General features: G+C 40.9%; 1 protein-coding gene across 1 annotated transcript; it reads right to left on the bottom strand.

Moving 5' to 3' along the window:
* Window positions 1–8,562: 8,562 nt before the first annotated feature.
* Window positions 8,563–9,635, bottom strand: LOC112818568 (glyceraldehyde-3-phosphate dehydrogenase-like). The gene has a single exon (XM_025865686.2). It carries the CDS (start codon window positions 9,577–9,579, stop codon window positions 8,578–8,580), a length of 1,002 nt encoding a protein of 333 aa, XP_025721471.2. The 5' UTR covers window positions 9,580–9,635; the 3' UTR covers window positions 8,563–8,577.
* Window positions 9,636–17,646: the final 8,011 nt, after the last annotated feature.

Below are 17,646 nucleotides of genomic sequence, written 5' to 3'. Positions count from 1 at the left end.
TGAAATCTTCCCACAGACCAATCACTTTCTCTGTGTCCCTTGCACACACTTCAACAGTTGCACTTATCACACTGTATTTTTTTAGTTTATTTATATTAACATATAACGAATTGTTTCAGGGGTACAGGCCTGTGATTCATCAGTCTTACACAGTGCACAGCACTCACCATAGCGCATACCCTCCCCAATGCCCATCACCCAGCCACCCCATCCCTCCTACCTTCCTCCGCTCCAGCAACCCTCAGTTTGTTTCCTGAGATTAAGAGTCTCTTATGGTTTGTCTCCCTCTCTGGTTTCATCTTGTTTCATTTTTTTCCTCTCTTCCCCTATGATCCTCTGCCTTGTTTCTCAAGTTCCACATATCAGTGAGATCATGTGATAATTGTCTTTCTGATTGACTTATTTCGCTTAGCATAATACCCTCTAGGTCCATTCACGTTGTTGCAAATGGCAAGATATTTTTGATGGCTGCATAATATTCCATTGTATGTATATGTGTGTGTGTGTGTACACACACACACACATTTTTTAATAATTTTTTATTGTTATGTTAACCACCATACATTACATCATTAGTTCTTGATGTAGTGTTCCATGATTCATTGTTTGTGCATAACACCCAGTGCTCCACGTAGAACGTGCCCTCTTTAATACCCATCACCAGGCTAACCCATCCCCCACCCCCCTCCCCTCTAGAACCCTCAGTTTGTTTTTCAGAGTCCATCGTCTCTAATGGTTCCTCTCCCCCTCCGACTTACTCCCCTTCATTCTTCCCCTCCTGCTATCTTCTTCTTTTTTTTTTCTTAACATATATTGCATTATTTGTTTCAGAAGTCCAGATCCGTGATTCATCTGTCTTGTACAATTCACAGTGCTCACCATAGCACATACCCTCCCCAATGTCTATCACCCCAGCCACCCCATCCCTCCCACCCCCCACCACTCCAGCAACACTGTTTGTTTCCTGAGATTAAGAATTCCTCATATCAGTGAGGTCATATGATACATGTCTTTCTCTGATTGACACACATCTTCTTTATCCATTCATCATCTGTTGATGGACATCTAGGCTCTTTCCATAGTTTGCCTATTGTGGACATTGCTGCTATAAACATTGGGGTGCATGTGCCCCTTCAGATCACTACATTTGTATCTTTGGGGTAAATACCCAGTAGTGCAATTGCTGGGTCATTGGGTAGCTCTATTTTCAACTTTTTGAGGAACCTCTGTACTGTTTTCCAGAGTGGCTGCACCAGCCTGCACTCCCACCAACAGCGTAGGAGGGTTCCCCTTTCTCCGCATCCTCACCAACATCTGTCGTTTCCTGACTTGTTAATTTAGCCATTCTGACTGGTATCACACTGTATTGTGATGACACTAGCATATCTGTCTTGTCTCTGCCACCACATCACTGAGCTCCTTGAGGACAGGGACAGCATCTTGTTCATTTCTGACTCCCTTGTGCCAGCCCAGCATTTTATAATAAGAATGAATAAAGCACACATTTGCTGATCACTATGTACCAGGCTGTGCTAAACTCCTTATATATGTCATGTTATTTAATTCTAACATATAAAAAGAACTAGTATCCCTCCTCATTTTACCAATGAGAAAACTGAGGCTTTGAAAGATGAAGGAGCTTACCCAAGGTTGCTGAGCTGGTAAGTTGTGGAGCCAGGATTTGAACCCAGATATGTCTACTTGTGTTTACTCATCCAAAAGTTTGTGGAACTGGGGCGCCTGGGTGGCTCATTCAGTTAAGCATCTGACTCGTGATCTCAGCTCAGGTCTTGAGCTCAGGGTCATGATTTCAAGCCCCTACTTTTTAAAAAGTATTAATCCTTACAGAGTTTATTTTTAAAAGGGAAAACACACAACTATTCTACACTCCTGGATGGAAACAGACTGTTCTAATCTAAACTAATGGTATAGAAGGCCAAATAAATACCCTTGATGTCAGGTGAAATAAAAAAAAAATCCTGCTGCAATTCTGCATAATCTGTTATTATATGTATTTATGAATATTTTTGTATTGTAAACCAATAATAAGTACATTTTTTCAAAACCCCTTCTGGATAAGTTGGGGAGGAGAGATCTAAATCAAAAGAGTCACCATCAGAATGCTCAAGAAGTTGCTGGAGGGGTGCCTGGATGGCTCAGTCGGTTAAGCATCTTGATTTCTGCTCAGGTCATGATCTCAGGGTTGTGAGATCAAGCCCCCCATCAGGCTCCACGCTGGGCGTGAAGCCTGCTTAAAATTCTCTCTCTCTCTCTCAAAAATAAATAAATAAGGGGCACCTGGGTGGCTCAGTCAGTTAAGCGGCTGCTGCCTTCGGCTCAGGTCATGATCCAGCGTCTTGGGATCGAGCCCCGCATCGGGCTCCTTGCTCAGCGGGAGCCTGCTTCTCCCTCTCCCTCTGCCTGCCTGCTGCTCCCCCAGCTTGTGCTGTGTGTGTGTGTGTGTGTGTGTGTGTGTGTGTGTGTGTGTGTGTCAAATAAATAAATAAATAATCTTTTAAAAAAAGAGTTGCATGCTTTAAAAAAAAATAAATAAAATTATTTTAAAAAAATGATCTCTCCCTCGCCACATCCACCCCTCTTAAAAAAAAAAAGTTGCTGGAGATGAGGATACCAAAATATTGTGTGGGATGCCTGAGGTCTAAATGAGTTAATATTTGTAAAGCACTTCGACGAGTGCCTGGTACATAGGAAGTACTATATTATTGCTACTGCTATTACTGTTGTTGTCACTGTTAGGATCTTCAATAGCTCCCAATCCAGTGGTACAGATAAGCACATAAGCTGATCACAAGCCAAGTGATGAATGAATAATACAGCTGTGAACAAAATCCAAGGGCGTTCCCAGAGGTGGAAGGGGAAAGTATCTGCCAGGGAATAGGGACCCAGAGATCACATGACTGAGGAAGGTCACTAGAACTGGAGCAACAGCACCTAACTTCTACAGAAACATTTGTCAGCAAATCTTTTACTACTGAAGGTTCTGTTTCTCCAAATCTCTAATACTTGGAAGTTTCCTCGCTCTTCCAAGCATTCTGTTGCCATGGGTACAGGCATGGGGCCTTAACCACTGGACAACATGAGACTCTCACCAAGTTGACATGAGAGTATGCAGGAGGGAGAAAGGTGAGTGAAGCTTATGACGGTGTGGCCCTGTACTCAAAGGAGGTTCCAACCCCACCTGGACATCCAACTAGGATAATGGCAACTCCATGAGGGAAAAGCACATTCCCATCCCCCAGGCTCCAGTCCCTCCTTAGCAGAGGAGAGACAGCTGGGCACAGACTTGGTGATGTGTGCCCTGAGCAAGAAGGAAGGGCTAGGCAGCAGCGGCCGTCGTCCAGCTTGGCAGGCACTGCCCAGTAAGGCCCACCTCTTTCCTCCAAACCCATGCCAGGTGTCTAGCACACTAACCCAGTGTTTTCCTACGCCAAACGACATGGAAGGCTGCTTAAAAGTCTACATTCTTTACCACAGGCCATTAACTTTATACGTAGGCAAAACATATTTATGTTCCTCCCGTTCTTCAATAAACAGAGTAAAGAAACTTTCTGTGGGTAGTTCACTCTGGACTAGTGAAATGAGGGCAGCTATTCTGATGGGAATAACTAATGAGACACATACAGAAGAAAAAGTTAAACATTAAACAGGGGAACACTGTTGGTGGAATTAAATAGATGCAACTTTTTTTGGAGGGCATTTTGGCAACAGCTATCAAAACTGACCCAGCAATTCCATTTTGCCAGATTTATCCTATGTGTATACTCCTTGACATGTGTTCAAGGATGAACAATGCCGCATTATTTGGAAAAAAATATTTTTAACTGGAATTAAGCTAAATGTGCATCTATAAGATGCTACCTGTAAGTCTGTCTAACACCTAAAGCTTCTGGGTAAACATGAAAAAGCAAGATTCAAAACAACATGTCTATCACAATCCTACTTATATAAAAACATCTGTGTATCGTATATCTAAATATCTATATATTTACAATATTGATATATTTATGTATGTATTAGAAATGCCTGGAAAGATACAGATGTGACAAATTGGCAGCTCAGGGACAAATTTGGTCCACAGGGAGATTTGTTTATTGCTTTCTTTGTTGTAAATTTAAATCTGGAATGCCTTTGGGAAGGGCTCCATACAGCCCTCTACCCCTTCAATTCCCTGAGTTGTTCCTTGCTTGGCCCCTAAATGCAAGTGAGGAGACAAGTGGGCATGTGTGGGGTAGCTGGAAGGGTACTTTAAGTTCTTACTTTCCACTTCCATCTAATCAGCAGACAGGACTTAAGGGAGGGTGGGGTAGGGACTGACATCTTTCATTCTCAAGAGAAGAACTGGAGGAAAACGCGATCCTGAAAGAAGAGGCACTGATTTGCAAGCTATTGCTATAGTCCTGATAGGGAGCCAGGAGCATCTGAACAAGCCAGTAAACGCAAGGATGAATTGTGAAACCCAGATCTGAAAAATCTTTTTTAAATCTCTTATCAGCCACTGCAGTTAAAAGAATGCACAAGCTTTTCTTTCTTCCTCCTTCCTTCCCCATCATGAAAAATTGCAGCCTATGGCTTATCACATGGGCCACTGGGCAGTGCTCTGTTGTGCTCTGTGGGAATCTAGCTCCACTCAGAGCACGCCTGGAGAGTCTCATTTTTCCATGCCTGCAAGTTAATTTCTTTCTCTTCACTGTGTTGATACTAGCTGTATAGAAAGCAGGAGGCTTCACCACTAAAGGTAGAGCAGAAATCAAACTCTGATGTCCCTGGACAGAGTCGACCAGATAGTACTGTGCTGGCCCTTGTTGACTACCTTGTAGGATCAACGGTTTCCACATTTCACTTTGAGATAATATTAGAAACCCCACAGCCTGAAAGTCAGAGTAAAGCTTTACCTTAAAATAAGAACAAGGAAAACTTCCAAATGAAACATTCCCTTGTTTTTGGCAGTAGCTAAAAGACAGCCTGGTGTGAGAGTCCTGGATGCCATACCATGCTCTTTCATCTACGGGAAATTCTTCAGTTGAATGAAATTATTTATTTGAAAATGTTTCGTTGAATTTAGGCCGGTATTTCAGAGACCTTCTCTTCTGTTGTCTCCACAGAGGGGAATGCAGCATGGTACTAAGTTGGAGAGATTGGGGCATGAATAAATTCAGATCCATGACTTACTCACCCCTTTGGCTGGATCCCTTCTCAAAAACAGAGAGAGGGAGAGAAAGAGGGATGGGGAGAGGGATGGAACACAGAAGTCTTATAATTGTAGAAAGGGTTACTGCCCATTGGTAACCTACTCTATCCCCATTCCCACCATGTCTGTCCTAAAACATTACGCCTTCAATGCAAATCCACTGAGTTCATACAAGTAACTCAAATGTCCATTGACTGATTGATGGATAAATAAAATGTGGTATATGATACAATGGAATATTATGTGGCAATAAAACGGATTGAAGTACAGATACTTGATACAACATGGATGAAGCTTGGAAATATTGTGTTAAGTGAACAATGCCAAACACAAAAGACCACATGTTGTATGATTCCACTTCCACATAACGTCCAAAATAGGCAAATCTATAGAGACAGAAAGTTAGATTAATGATTGCCTATGGCTAGGGCAGAAGAGGGGAAGTAGGAATGATAGCCAACAGGTATAGAGTCTTTTTGGGAGGTGGTGAATATATTCTAAAATTGATAGTGGTGACAATTACACAATTCTGTGAATAAGCAAAAAACCACTGAATTGTATATTTTAAATAGGCAAATGAGTTGTTTTTAAAAAATAAAAAGAAAAGATGTATACCAAGAAAATATTCATTTAAAAATGTGAAGTAGCTAATTTGATTGATAGATATAAAATACTTTGGAATAAGGAATATTACCATAGATTAAGAAGAATTTTACAATAATGAAAAAGGGATCAATTCATGAAAAAAAATCTAAGTGTGTGTGTATATATGATAATAGAGCTTCAAAATAATTGAAGCAAAAACTAGTGGAACTTAGAGAAATAGATAAATCCACAATTATAACTTGGAATTTTCATTTTCCTCTCTCATTAATTTATAGAGGAAACAGACAGAAAATGAGACTATAGAACACTTGAACAACACTATCAATCAATTTGAACTAAGTGCCATTTAAAGAAAACTCCATCCAACCAAAGTAGAACACATAGTTTTTTCAACTGAACATGAAATAGTCACCAAGATAGATCATATTCTAGATCATAAAACAGGTCTCAATAAATTTAAAAGGATTGAATTCATATGACATATAGTTCTCTAACCACAATAGAAATAAATTATAAATCAGTAACAGAAAAATATATAGAAATCCTTAGATATTTGGAAATTAAACCCTAGACTTCTAAATAATCCATGGGTCAAACAATAAATCACAAGAGAAATTTTTAAATATTTGGACCGAATGGAAATAAAAACACAACATATCAAAATGTGTGGGATACAGCTAAAGCTGTGCTAAGAAGGAAATTTATAGCAATGAATGATTATATTCAACAAGGAGAAATGTCTCAAATCAAAAATCTCATCTTCTGTCTTAAAAAATTATAAAAAGAAGAGCAAAGTAAACCAAAGTAAATAGAAAAAAGGAAATAATAAAAAGCAAACAATGACATAGAAAACAGAAAAATAATAGAGAAAATCAATGAAAATAAACTGACTCTTTGAAAAGATCAACAAAATAAAACTCTAGCCAGACTAATCAAGGAAAAGAAAAAGAAGACAAAACTTACCAATATCAGGAATAAGAGGACCGAATACAGATCCTCAGACATTAGAAGGATGAAAAGGAAACATTATAGACAACTTTATGCTAATAAATCCAACAACTTCATGCTGATAAATCCAACAACTTCAATGAAACAGACAAATTCCATGAAAAATATAAACTACCAGAGATCATTCTGGGAGAAAGAGATCAACTGAATATCCTTATATCTACCAAATAAATTGGACTCACGGTTAAAAACCTTCCCACAAAGAAAACTCCAAGCCTAGGTGACTTCACTGGTGAATGCTACCAAATATTTGAGGAAGAATAATCCCAATTTTACACGAAGTATTCTAGAAATAAAAGAGCCAGGGACATTCCCAATTCATTTTATGAGGCCAGCATTATTCTGTTGCCAAAACCAGATGAAGGCATTACAAGAAAACTAAATACCAATATCCTTACGAACATGGATGCAGAAATCCCTAACAAATCTTTGGCAAATTGAATCTAACAGTATATAAAATGAATAACACATCATGACTAACTGGGGTTTATCCCAAGAATGTAAACTTGTTTTAATATTCAAAAAACAATCAGCAGAATTCACCATAACAGACTAAAAAAGAAAAACCATCTCAATAGATGCAGAAAGCATTTGACAAAACTCAAACCCCATTCTTGATAAAAATTCTTAGCAAACTAGGAATGGAAGGGAACTTCCTCAACCCCCAAAGAGAAAGACCTATCTTTAACATAATTTTTAATGCCTTTCCTACTAATATAGGGAACAAGGATGTCTACTCTTCACATTTCTGTTTAGCATTGTACTGGAGGCCCTAGCCAGTGAAATAATGCAAGAAAAAGGAAATAAAATCACACATATTGAAAAGGAGTAAGTAAAACTGCCTCGATTTATATACAACATGATTGTATATATTGAGAATACTAAAGAAACTATTAAAAAGTTACCAGAACCAAAAAGTGAGTTTATTAAGAGTGTAGAATACAAGGTTGTAAGTATATTTCCTAGCAATGAACAATCAGAAACAGAATTTTTAAACAATACCATTTACAGTAACATCCTAAAATCATGAAGTATTTGGGGATAAATTAACTAAAATATTATGAGATCTATATACTGAAATCCTTACTGAGAAAAATTAAGGAAGATCTAAATAAGTAAAGAGTTATATGATGTTCATGGATTAGAAGACTCAATATTGTTAACGTATCAATTGTCCCTCAATTGATCTATAGATCAGACGCAATCACAATAAAAATCTAATCAGATTTTTTTTATAAAAAATAAGCTGATTCTAACACTTATGTGGAGCACTCACTTTGGCAACACACATACTAAAGTTTATGTGGCAATGCAAACAACCTAGGATAGCTGAAACAATTTTAATTTTGTATTTTTTTTAAAGCTTTTATTTATTTATTTGACAGAGAGAGAAACAGCGAGAGAGGGAACACAAGCAGGGGGAGTGGGAGAGGGAGAAACAGGCTTCCCGCTGAGCAGGGAAGCTCCATCCCAGGACCTGGGATCATGACCTGAGCCGAAGGCAGACGCTTAATGGCTGAGCCACCCAGGCGCCCCGAAACAATTTTTTGGGGGGGTACAGTATACTTTATTGATGGTACATGACAAGGTAGGGCTCCCCAAGCCCCTCCCCTTCTTCAGGGGGTCTGGGATGGAAATGGTGGAGGTCGGGAGATTCTCAGTGTTTTGCGGATAAGTTGGGGCAGGGACTCCCCAGCAGCTGAGGGCCTCTCTCTTCCTCTTGCTCTCGCTGGGGCTAGTGGTCCAGGGGGCTCTTACTCCTTGGAGGCCATGTGGACCATGAGGTCCACCACCCGGTTGCTGTAGCCTAATTCATTGTCATACCAGGAAATGAGCTTGACAAAGTGGTCGTTGAGAGCAATGCCAGCCCCGGCATCGAAGGTGGAGGAGTGGGTGTCACTGTTGAAGTCGCAGGAGACGACCTGGTCCTCAGTGTACCCCAGGATGCCCTTGAGGGGGCCCTCTGACACCTGCTTCACCACCTTCTTGATGTCGTCATATCTGGCAGCTTTCTCCAGGCAGCAGGTCAGATCCACGACAGACATGTTGGGGGTGGGGACACGGAAGGCCATGCCAGTGAGCTTCCCGTTCAGCTCAGGGATGACCTTGCCCACAGCCTTAGCAGCACCAGTGGAAGCAAGGTTGATGTTCTGGGCAGCCCCTCGGCCGTCGCACCACAGCTTCCCAGAGGGACCGTCCACGGTCTTCTGGGTGGCAGTGATGGCATGGACGGTGGTCATGAGTCCCTCCACGATGCCGAAGTTGTCATGGATGACCTTGGCCAGAGGAGCCAAGCAGTTGGTGGTGCAGGAGGCATTGCTGACAATCTTGAGGGAGTTGTCATACTTCTCGTGGCTCACACCCATCACGAACATGGGGGCGTCGGCAGAGGGAGGAGAGATGATGACCCTCTTGGCCCCGCCCTTCAAGTGGGCCCCAGCCTTCTCCATGGTGGTGAAGACCCCAGTGGACTCCACAACATACTCAGCACCAGCATCACCCCACTTGATGTTGGCGGGATCTTGCTCCTGGAAGATGGAGATGGACTTTCCATTGATGACAAGCTTCCCGTTCTCAGCCTTGACTGTACCGTGGAATTTGCCATGGGTGGAATCATACTGGAACATGTAGACCATGTAGTTGAGGTCAATGAAGGGATCATTGATGGCGACAATATCCACTTTGCCAGAGTTAAAAGCAGCCCTGGTGACCAGGCGCCCAATACGGCCAAATCCGTTCACTCTGACCTTCACCATCGTGGCTCAGGGACGCGGCTGGCACTGCACCAGAATTCGCGGCTGTCTGTCGAACGAGGAGGAGCAGAGAGCCCCGAAACAATTTTTAAAAAAGTACAAAGTTAGAGCACTTACACTATCTTATTTCAAGACTTACTCTAAAGCTATATTCATCAAGACAAGGTGATATAGGTGTAAAAATAGACATGTACAGTAATGTAACAGAATACAGAGTTTAGAAATAGACCCACATATATATGATCATTTGATTTTCAACAAAGTTCCCAGGCAATTCAGTAATGAAAGGATAATCTTTTCAGAAAATAGTACTGGAATAAAACAGAGGTCTATTGGATATCCACATGCAAAACACAAACACACACACACACACACACACGAGAAAAAAAATCTGGGTATTCACATCATAAATTTAATGCAAAATGAATCACAGACCATAACAAAAACATATTCAAAATGGACCACAGATCTAAATATTATAAGAACTATGATAATCCTAGAAGAAAACATAAGAAAAAACTCTTAGTGGGCTTTGGTCAAGCAAAATATTCTTAACTAATATAAAAATGGACATAAAATATGACATAAAAATATAAAATATGACAAAAAATAAATTAGACTTTACCAAAATTGTAAACTTCTTGGGGTACCTGGGTGGTGCAGTTGGTTAAGCATCTGACTCCTGGTTTCAGCTCAGGTCATGACCTCAGGGTTGCGAGATGGAGCCCTGTGTCAGGTACCCCACTCAGTGGTGAGTCTGCTTGAGATTTTCTCTCCCTCTCCCTCCCCCTCTGCCCCTCCCACTCATGCTCTCTCTCTCCCCCCCCAAATAAATAAATCGTCTTAAAAAATTAAAACTTCTCAAAAGACACTATGATGAAAACAAAAAGCCACAAAGTATTTACAATACCTATAACTTAGAAAGGATTTGTATCCAACATACCTAAAGATTCCCACAATTCAATAAGAAAACAACCCAGTTTAAAAAAAAGCAAAATATTTCAACAGACACTTCACCAAAGAAGGTATATGAATAGCAAATAAGCACAAGAAAAGATGCCTAACATCATTCATCACCAGGGAAATGCAAACTGAAATCACAATCAAATACTACGTCAGGCCCAGCAAAGTGACTAAAATTTAAAAGACTGAAAATACCAAGTATTGACAAGGATATGGAACTACTGAAACTCTCATACATTGCTGGTGAGAATGCAAAATGATGCAACCCCTTTGGAAAACAGGCTGTTTCGTGTAATGTTAGGCATATACTTAATACACGATTCAATTACTCAGCTACTGGGTACCTACCCAAGAGAAATGGAAATGTTCACACACAGTCTTGTTGAATGTTCAGAGCAGTTTTATTTGTAACAGTCAAATCTAGAAATGCCCTTCAACTTGTAAAGAAATAAATTATGGAATACCCATTCAACAGAATAATACTCAGCAATAAAAAGGAATGAAATATTATATATGCAACAGTGTAGATGTTTCTTAAAACAATTATGCTAAGTGAAAGAAGCCAGATACAAAAGACTACAACCCATATGATTCCATTTATATAAAATTCCAAAAACGGTGAAACAATAGCATCTACAGATAGAAAGCAAATCAGTGGTGGCCAGATACCAGGGGGTCAGGGGAGGGAATTAATTGCAGAGGTGGCCCAGAAAACTTTTTGGGATGTTGGAAATGTTCTATGTCTTTGTTGTGATGGTGATGAAACGGCTGGATACAATATACACTTAAACTTACTGAATATTATTGTATGTAAAGTATACTTCAATAAAGTTGACTTTTAAAGTGATATAAAAATTATATTTGTTTAGAAAATGTCTGGAAAAATGTACATTAAATTCTTAAGAATAAATTCTTAAGAATAGATGAGACCACAAAAGACTTTCACTTTCTATTTCACTTAGTTACATATTTCTATAATGTTTTATTTTGTAATGAAGAGACTTCTATATTAGTCAGGATTTTTGTGATTGCCAGTACTAGAAACCCAACTCAATCTAGTTTAAGAAAAGAAGGAATTTATCGGTTTATGTGCCTGTATAGTCTGGGGTAGATTCAGACAGAGCTGAATCCAGGTACTCCAATCAATTTATTGAGAATGAGGCTTTCCCCAACTATTGGCCCTTTTTTCCTCTGTGTTGGCTTCATTTTCAGACTGCCTCTCCCCCAGTGATGAGGACAAAGTAGACTACTAGCTTAGCAAATCGAGAGGAAAAGACACACCAGGAAAAGTCCTGGGCCAACTCTTAATGACCCAGCATGGGACACACGTCCTTGCCTGAGAACTGGGACTATGACAGCCAAGCCTGGGTCAAGGGACCACGCATGGAGTTGAACAAGGGTAGGGTGGTCTCAGCTCAGCCCCACACTGAAGATTAGTTCTCAAAAGGAGAAAAAAGAAAAAAGAAAAAAAAAAGAAAAGGATCTGATATCCGAATAAAATCAGCTTCACAGGCAAAAGCAGAGGATCACTACTACAATGTACTGCTTTTAGAATTGGGGGGGGGGTATTTTGTTTTTGTTTTTTGTTTTTAATCTTTAGAGTAACTAAGCCCAAGGCAATATTCTTCGGTGCTCTCCTAACACAGCACAGTGTACAGGAGGAGAAGGCATTCCTTGGCCCGCTGGTATGAACTGAATGAGCCTACCTAAAATTCGTATGTTGAAACCTTAACCCCCAATGTGATGATATTAGAAGGTGGGGCCTTTGGGAGGTAATTAGGTTTAGATGATGTCATGAGGTGGAGCCATCCACCATGATGGGATTTGTTTCCTCATAAGAGGAAGAGATTTGAGGTGCCTGGGTGGCGCAGTTAAGCATCTGACTCTTGGTTTCTGCTCAGGTGGTGATCTCAGAGTGGTGAAATGGAACCCCACGTCATGCTCCAGGCTCAGTGCAGAGTCTGCTTGAGATTCTCTCTCTCTCTGCCTCTGCCCCTCCCACTCTCTCTGCCTCTGCCCCTCCCACTCATGCTCTCTCTAAGAAATAAATCTTTAAAAAAAGAAGGGGCGCCTGGGTGGCACAGTTGGTTAAGCGACTGCCTTCGGCTCAGGTCATGATCCTGGAGTCCCAGGATCGAGTCCCGCATCGGGCTCCCTGCTCAGCAGGGAGTCTGCTTCTCCCTCTGACCCTCCCCCCTCTCATGTGCTCTCTCTCTTTCATTCTCTCAAATAAATAAATAAAATCTTTAAAAAAAAAAAAAAAAGAAGAAGAAGAAGAGGAAGAGACTGGAGCTCTCCACCATGTAAGGTACAGTGAGAAGCGACCATCTATAAGCCAAGAAGTGGGTCCTCACCAGACACTGAGTCTCCCAGCACCTTTATCTTGGACTTCCCAGCCTCCAGAACCAGGAGGAGTAAGTGTCTGCTGTTTAAGCCTCTGGTATTTGTTACAGGAGCCCAAGCTAAGATACCGACATAGCAGCATTCTCGGAGATGGACCGGAGAGAAACTAAGGAAGATGCCATCCAAGGGGAATACTTTTTTTCCCCAAAACAGAGAGTCATTTGTAGAAAGGGGTACTTGAAGCAAATGACATAGGAAGTTGACTAGGAATGAGCAAAGGATTTCTGAGTCAACCTGAGGGTGGGGCATGGGGATGGCTGAAACCCTTGTGGGTTGGCTTCTATGCACCACCAGGATTCAAGCCCCAGGATAAAGAAACTGCACTTCCGAAGTGTCAGGCCACATTTGCTTGATGGTAAATAATTTTAAACACTTTCATATTAATACAAATTCAAATGCATTATGAAGTAGAATGCAAAAAAGTTGCACGAATTCTTAAAATAAAAATTGTTTGCTTCCAATAGCCCCTTCGGGCTGCCTCCCATTCTCCCCATCACGTGAATTCAATCATTTCTGCTGTTAGGAATGCTCCAGTGGAACATCTGAAGTACTTCTTTAAGGAATAAGGGCTGGGTAAGGGATGTTCTTGGGGGGTTTTTTACAGTGTCCACTTTCCAGAAGAAGAAACCAGGCAAGGATTCAGAATTCAAAAATTTGGGATTTTGAGGCTAGCATCTGGAGGGGTTGGCGGAACTGATGGGAGTATAGCATTAGGGACTGAGGGTCGGGACTGTTCATGCAAGCCCCAAGAGCAGCTGCATTCTTGGGTAACATCTCATGTGGAAAGTATGGGATCCTGCCCTGGCTCAGGGTCTGGATTAGTGTCTCTTGGTAGGAGTAGGAATCTAGTGTTCTTGGAGAAGCAGATTCATTTCTGGGGTCAGGGGAAGTTCATCTCCAAACAGGGAGCTCTAGTAAGCCAGCTTTCAGCTTCAGAATTGGTGGAGGAGAGAGATGGAGCCCAGAGGTTTTGAATTCACAGGTTTAATGAAATATGGGAGAGCAACAGAGGGTCATAAAAATAAAGACATTTTTACACCAGAAAAGTAAGAAGGACAAAATAGAAATGACATTCCTTCCCTAGAAAAGGACCCTTAGCTGGCACCTGGTCTTTTTTTTCCCCCCTTCCCCATCATCACAAGGCAGACAAAAACTTTATCACAGATCACATCATTCTGAGAAACTGGGAACCAGTGAAGCAACAAGATGGGTCCTTCCTTTCATGCATTCTGGGATGAAATGAAAATTACCCCCAGGAGGACTTTATTAAAAGACAGAGGGATTAGTTAACACTACTGCAGTAATCATATTGCAATATATATCAGACTTACATGTTGTACACCTTAAACTTATACAATCTTATATGTCAATTATATCTCAATTAAAAAAAAAAAGACAGGGAAAGACCAACTCATGGCAATCAGCTGGACATCTACAACTTAACCAAGGACACCACTGTTCCGCTTTCTCCTGGGTGGGGGCCCTTTGGAAATTTAATCAATTAGTCTTGACTAGCATGGTGGATTTTAAAAGACAGGAAACAAGAAGGGGTGGAGTCAAATGGAAGAATTAAATTGGAAATATAGATTCTTGGTCTGAGGTGAATGAAGAAATTAAGTAATTACAAATCCAAAGGCAAAAGGAAAAAAGAAAAGAAAAAGAAAAAGAAACACAATCAGCCTGCACCTGGAGCATTAGGTTCTGGAAATCCAATTTGCACATAAACAGCAAAGGGGCCTTCACAAAGGGGGGCAGGAGCTGAGGACCTGCTAGTGAGCAGAGGACCGTTGCCCTGGAGACAGTCTTAGCTTAGAAATGGCAAGTAGAAAAATAACAGGGGCTTAAGGAAGAAAGGAAAAAAAAAAAAAAAAGACACTACTTAGGATGGTTGAAATCTTAGAAACCAGACTAGACTACATGAAAGAAATGTACTTAAAAGGACAAATATAGATTTAACTGCTTTAATACAGGAAAATAGGAAGAAGGAAGGTATTTTAGTTGTTTCTAGGTTAGGATAGGTGATCAGACACACAAGAGATTTAATAGAGGGGATGAGAAAAATTTGTTAGAAACAGAAACTGGGATACACTTGCCTGTCTCCTAGTCTTTGTCCCAGAGGGTACTATCAAAATGTGCACTTGGAGAGCCATTAATAGAAAAATAATAGTAAAAATAAATTCAGGGAGCCTCCTTATTGTTGCCCATGATATTGACTTGAAATGGGAGATTTAAGACAGGGAAGTCCAGAGTTATTAGCATGAAATTGACTAGTTTTAAGGCAAGGCAATGATTGAGGGGAAGTAGTTTGGGCAAATATAGCCATGAGGTATTGGGGTTAGGACTTGCTAAAAGTTGGTCTAGACACTGCCTGCAAGGTGGCTAAGGGTTTTGGTATTGAATTTGGAACCCTGAGAGGCTAGACTAGAGAAGGGATCCTATCTGGATGACCTGGAGCAGGAAGAGCCACCAAGACAGGTCAAAGGACTTGGAGTAAGACAACTGGGAGAACCAAGTCCGGGGATGAGCACAAAGGACAGGTGTGGAGCTAAAAACAGTAGCCAATAACAAAGGAAAGATGAACAGGGACAGGTGGATATCATATCAAGTAGGTCTCCAAGTGTCCATCAACTGATGAATGGATAAAGAAGATGTGATACACACATACATACACACACAGGAATATTACTTAGCCATCAAAAAAATGAAATCTTGCCAATTGCAACTACATGGATGGATTCAGAATGTATTGTGCTAAGTAAAATAAGTCAGAGAAAGACAAATACCACATGCTCTCACTCATGTGGAATTTAAGACAGAAAGCAGAAGGACATTTGGGAAGGGGGAAAATAAAAAAAGGAGAGACTCTTAACAACAGAGAACAAACTGAGGGTTGATGGAAGAGAGGGATGGGGGATGGGCTAGATGGGTGATGGGCATTAAAGAGGGCACTTGTTGTGATGAGCACTGGGTGCTGTATGTAAGTGATGAATCACTGAATTCTACTCCAGAAACCAATACTGCACTGTATGTTAACTAAGAAAATTTAAATAAATGATAGATAGATAGATAGATAGATAGATAGATAGATAGATAGATAGATAAAAAGGAGGATTCTGGGCAATTGCAAGAAGGGACGAAAGCAGTAGTTTTCAGAGTGTAGTCCCCTGACCAGCAGTATCAGCATCAGTTGGGATTTGGTAAAATGCAAATGCTTGGTATCTCTAAATCAGCAACTCTGGGGATGGGGCCCAGCAATCTGTGTTTCAACAGACCCTCAAAGTGATAGCAATGCACACTGAAGTTTCAGAACATCCCTACTAAAGCATCCCTGACTCGCCTTTTAATGGCTGCTGAGATCAGCTTGCTAGGAGGCAGGGCTCCTTTAAACCTCAGGGCCAGCCTCAGCAGGAGGATAAATAGTTAAGACTCACTGAAGGGGAACCACACAAAGCCATATCGGGGTCTGACATTAGTGTTAGACTGATGGTGGGAGAGATCTGAAGCAAAATGACCCAACTTGTAGAAGAGAGGTAGACAGAATTAGTTTAAGTAATAGAACTCTGGGAAGAATCCAAATTCACTGATAATCTCTATCAGAGAACTAACTCTAGAAAACTACAGGTTTGTAACAGAAGAATTAGTGAACCCAATAACAGAAAACAAACAAAGGTGACCCCGTGGTCTTCATGTTGAGCAGGTCTATAGATCAGAAGGTCCCCTGGAAATGGAAAAGGAAATTTTTCAGCTTGGAGCGATCAGGTAGTAAAGCAACAAGAAGCTTTAGGCATCAGGAACCAAAAACATGCAGACATAACTGGATGGGGTCAGGGCACTAATGGAGAAGACTGTAAATGACTGTAATTTTCAGAGCTGTGAAGCCATAAATTGCACTGGGAGGGCTGCCTGCTATTAGTGTAGCACTCTCTGCTCTCAAGATGAAGCAGCTGGAGGCTGTGGAATTGGTTAAAGTGATTCCTGGAAAAATAAAAGAAAATTGAATATGTACCATAAGAGGTCTTCTGCCACCCCCCCCCCAAGAGATGGGGCCCAAAGCCCTGGATATAGGGGCCTGGGCCATCTTCAGAGGTGAGACTGTCTTCATGCTTCTGAAATTCAAGTATGGAATTTCAAGGCTGAAAACTCAAGGACACTAAAAAAGCAAACAGACTGCCAATTCTTGCTACCACTAAACTTTTGGTTTAGTAGAGAGGCAGTGGAAAGGCCTCAGCCTATGGAGTTAGTGACTATATGCATGATGTGGAGAGAAAACAAAAACTTGCTCTGGAAATGGTCTTAGCTGTAGAAATGACAGAAGGCAAACAAGGGACATAACAGGGGCTTAAAGAAAAGAAATACCCTCTCCAAGTTCCAACCCCATAAACTGCTGATACAGCAATAGGAAATAAAAGTTAAGATAAATGAGGGCGGATCAGGGCACTAGGAAATCTAAGAACGAGAACTAGGCAAGTGGGCGGGCCAGGGATGGAGGACTGCCAGAGACTGTGTCCCTATTTCAAAGCTTGCCTCAGCCCTCCCTCCTATTTCCTTTTTTATTTGGGGGGTGGGCGATGGTGGTGGTGGTGAGTTTTTAAGTTTTATTGAAATGCAACTGATGTCAACAAACCACAAATATTTAAAGCATATAATTTCATGAATTTTAACATACATATATACCCCCAAAATCATCACCATTATCCAGAAAAT

This window comes from Callorhinus ursinus, unplaced genomic scaffold, assembly GCF_003265705.2.
Source record: "Callorhinus ursinus isolate GAN/ISIS: 27379988/994484 unplaced genomic scaffold, GSC_fseal_2.0 scaffold12, whole genome shotgun sequence".
Lineage (NCBI taxonomy): Eukaryota > Metazoa > Chordata > Mammalia > Carnivora > Otariidae > Callorhinus > Callorhinus ursinus.
This window is presented reverse-complemented; position numbering and strand designations above follow the sequence as displayed.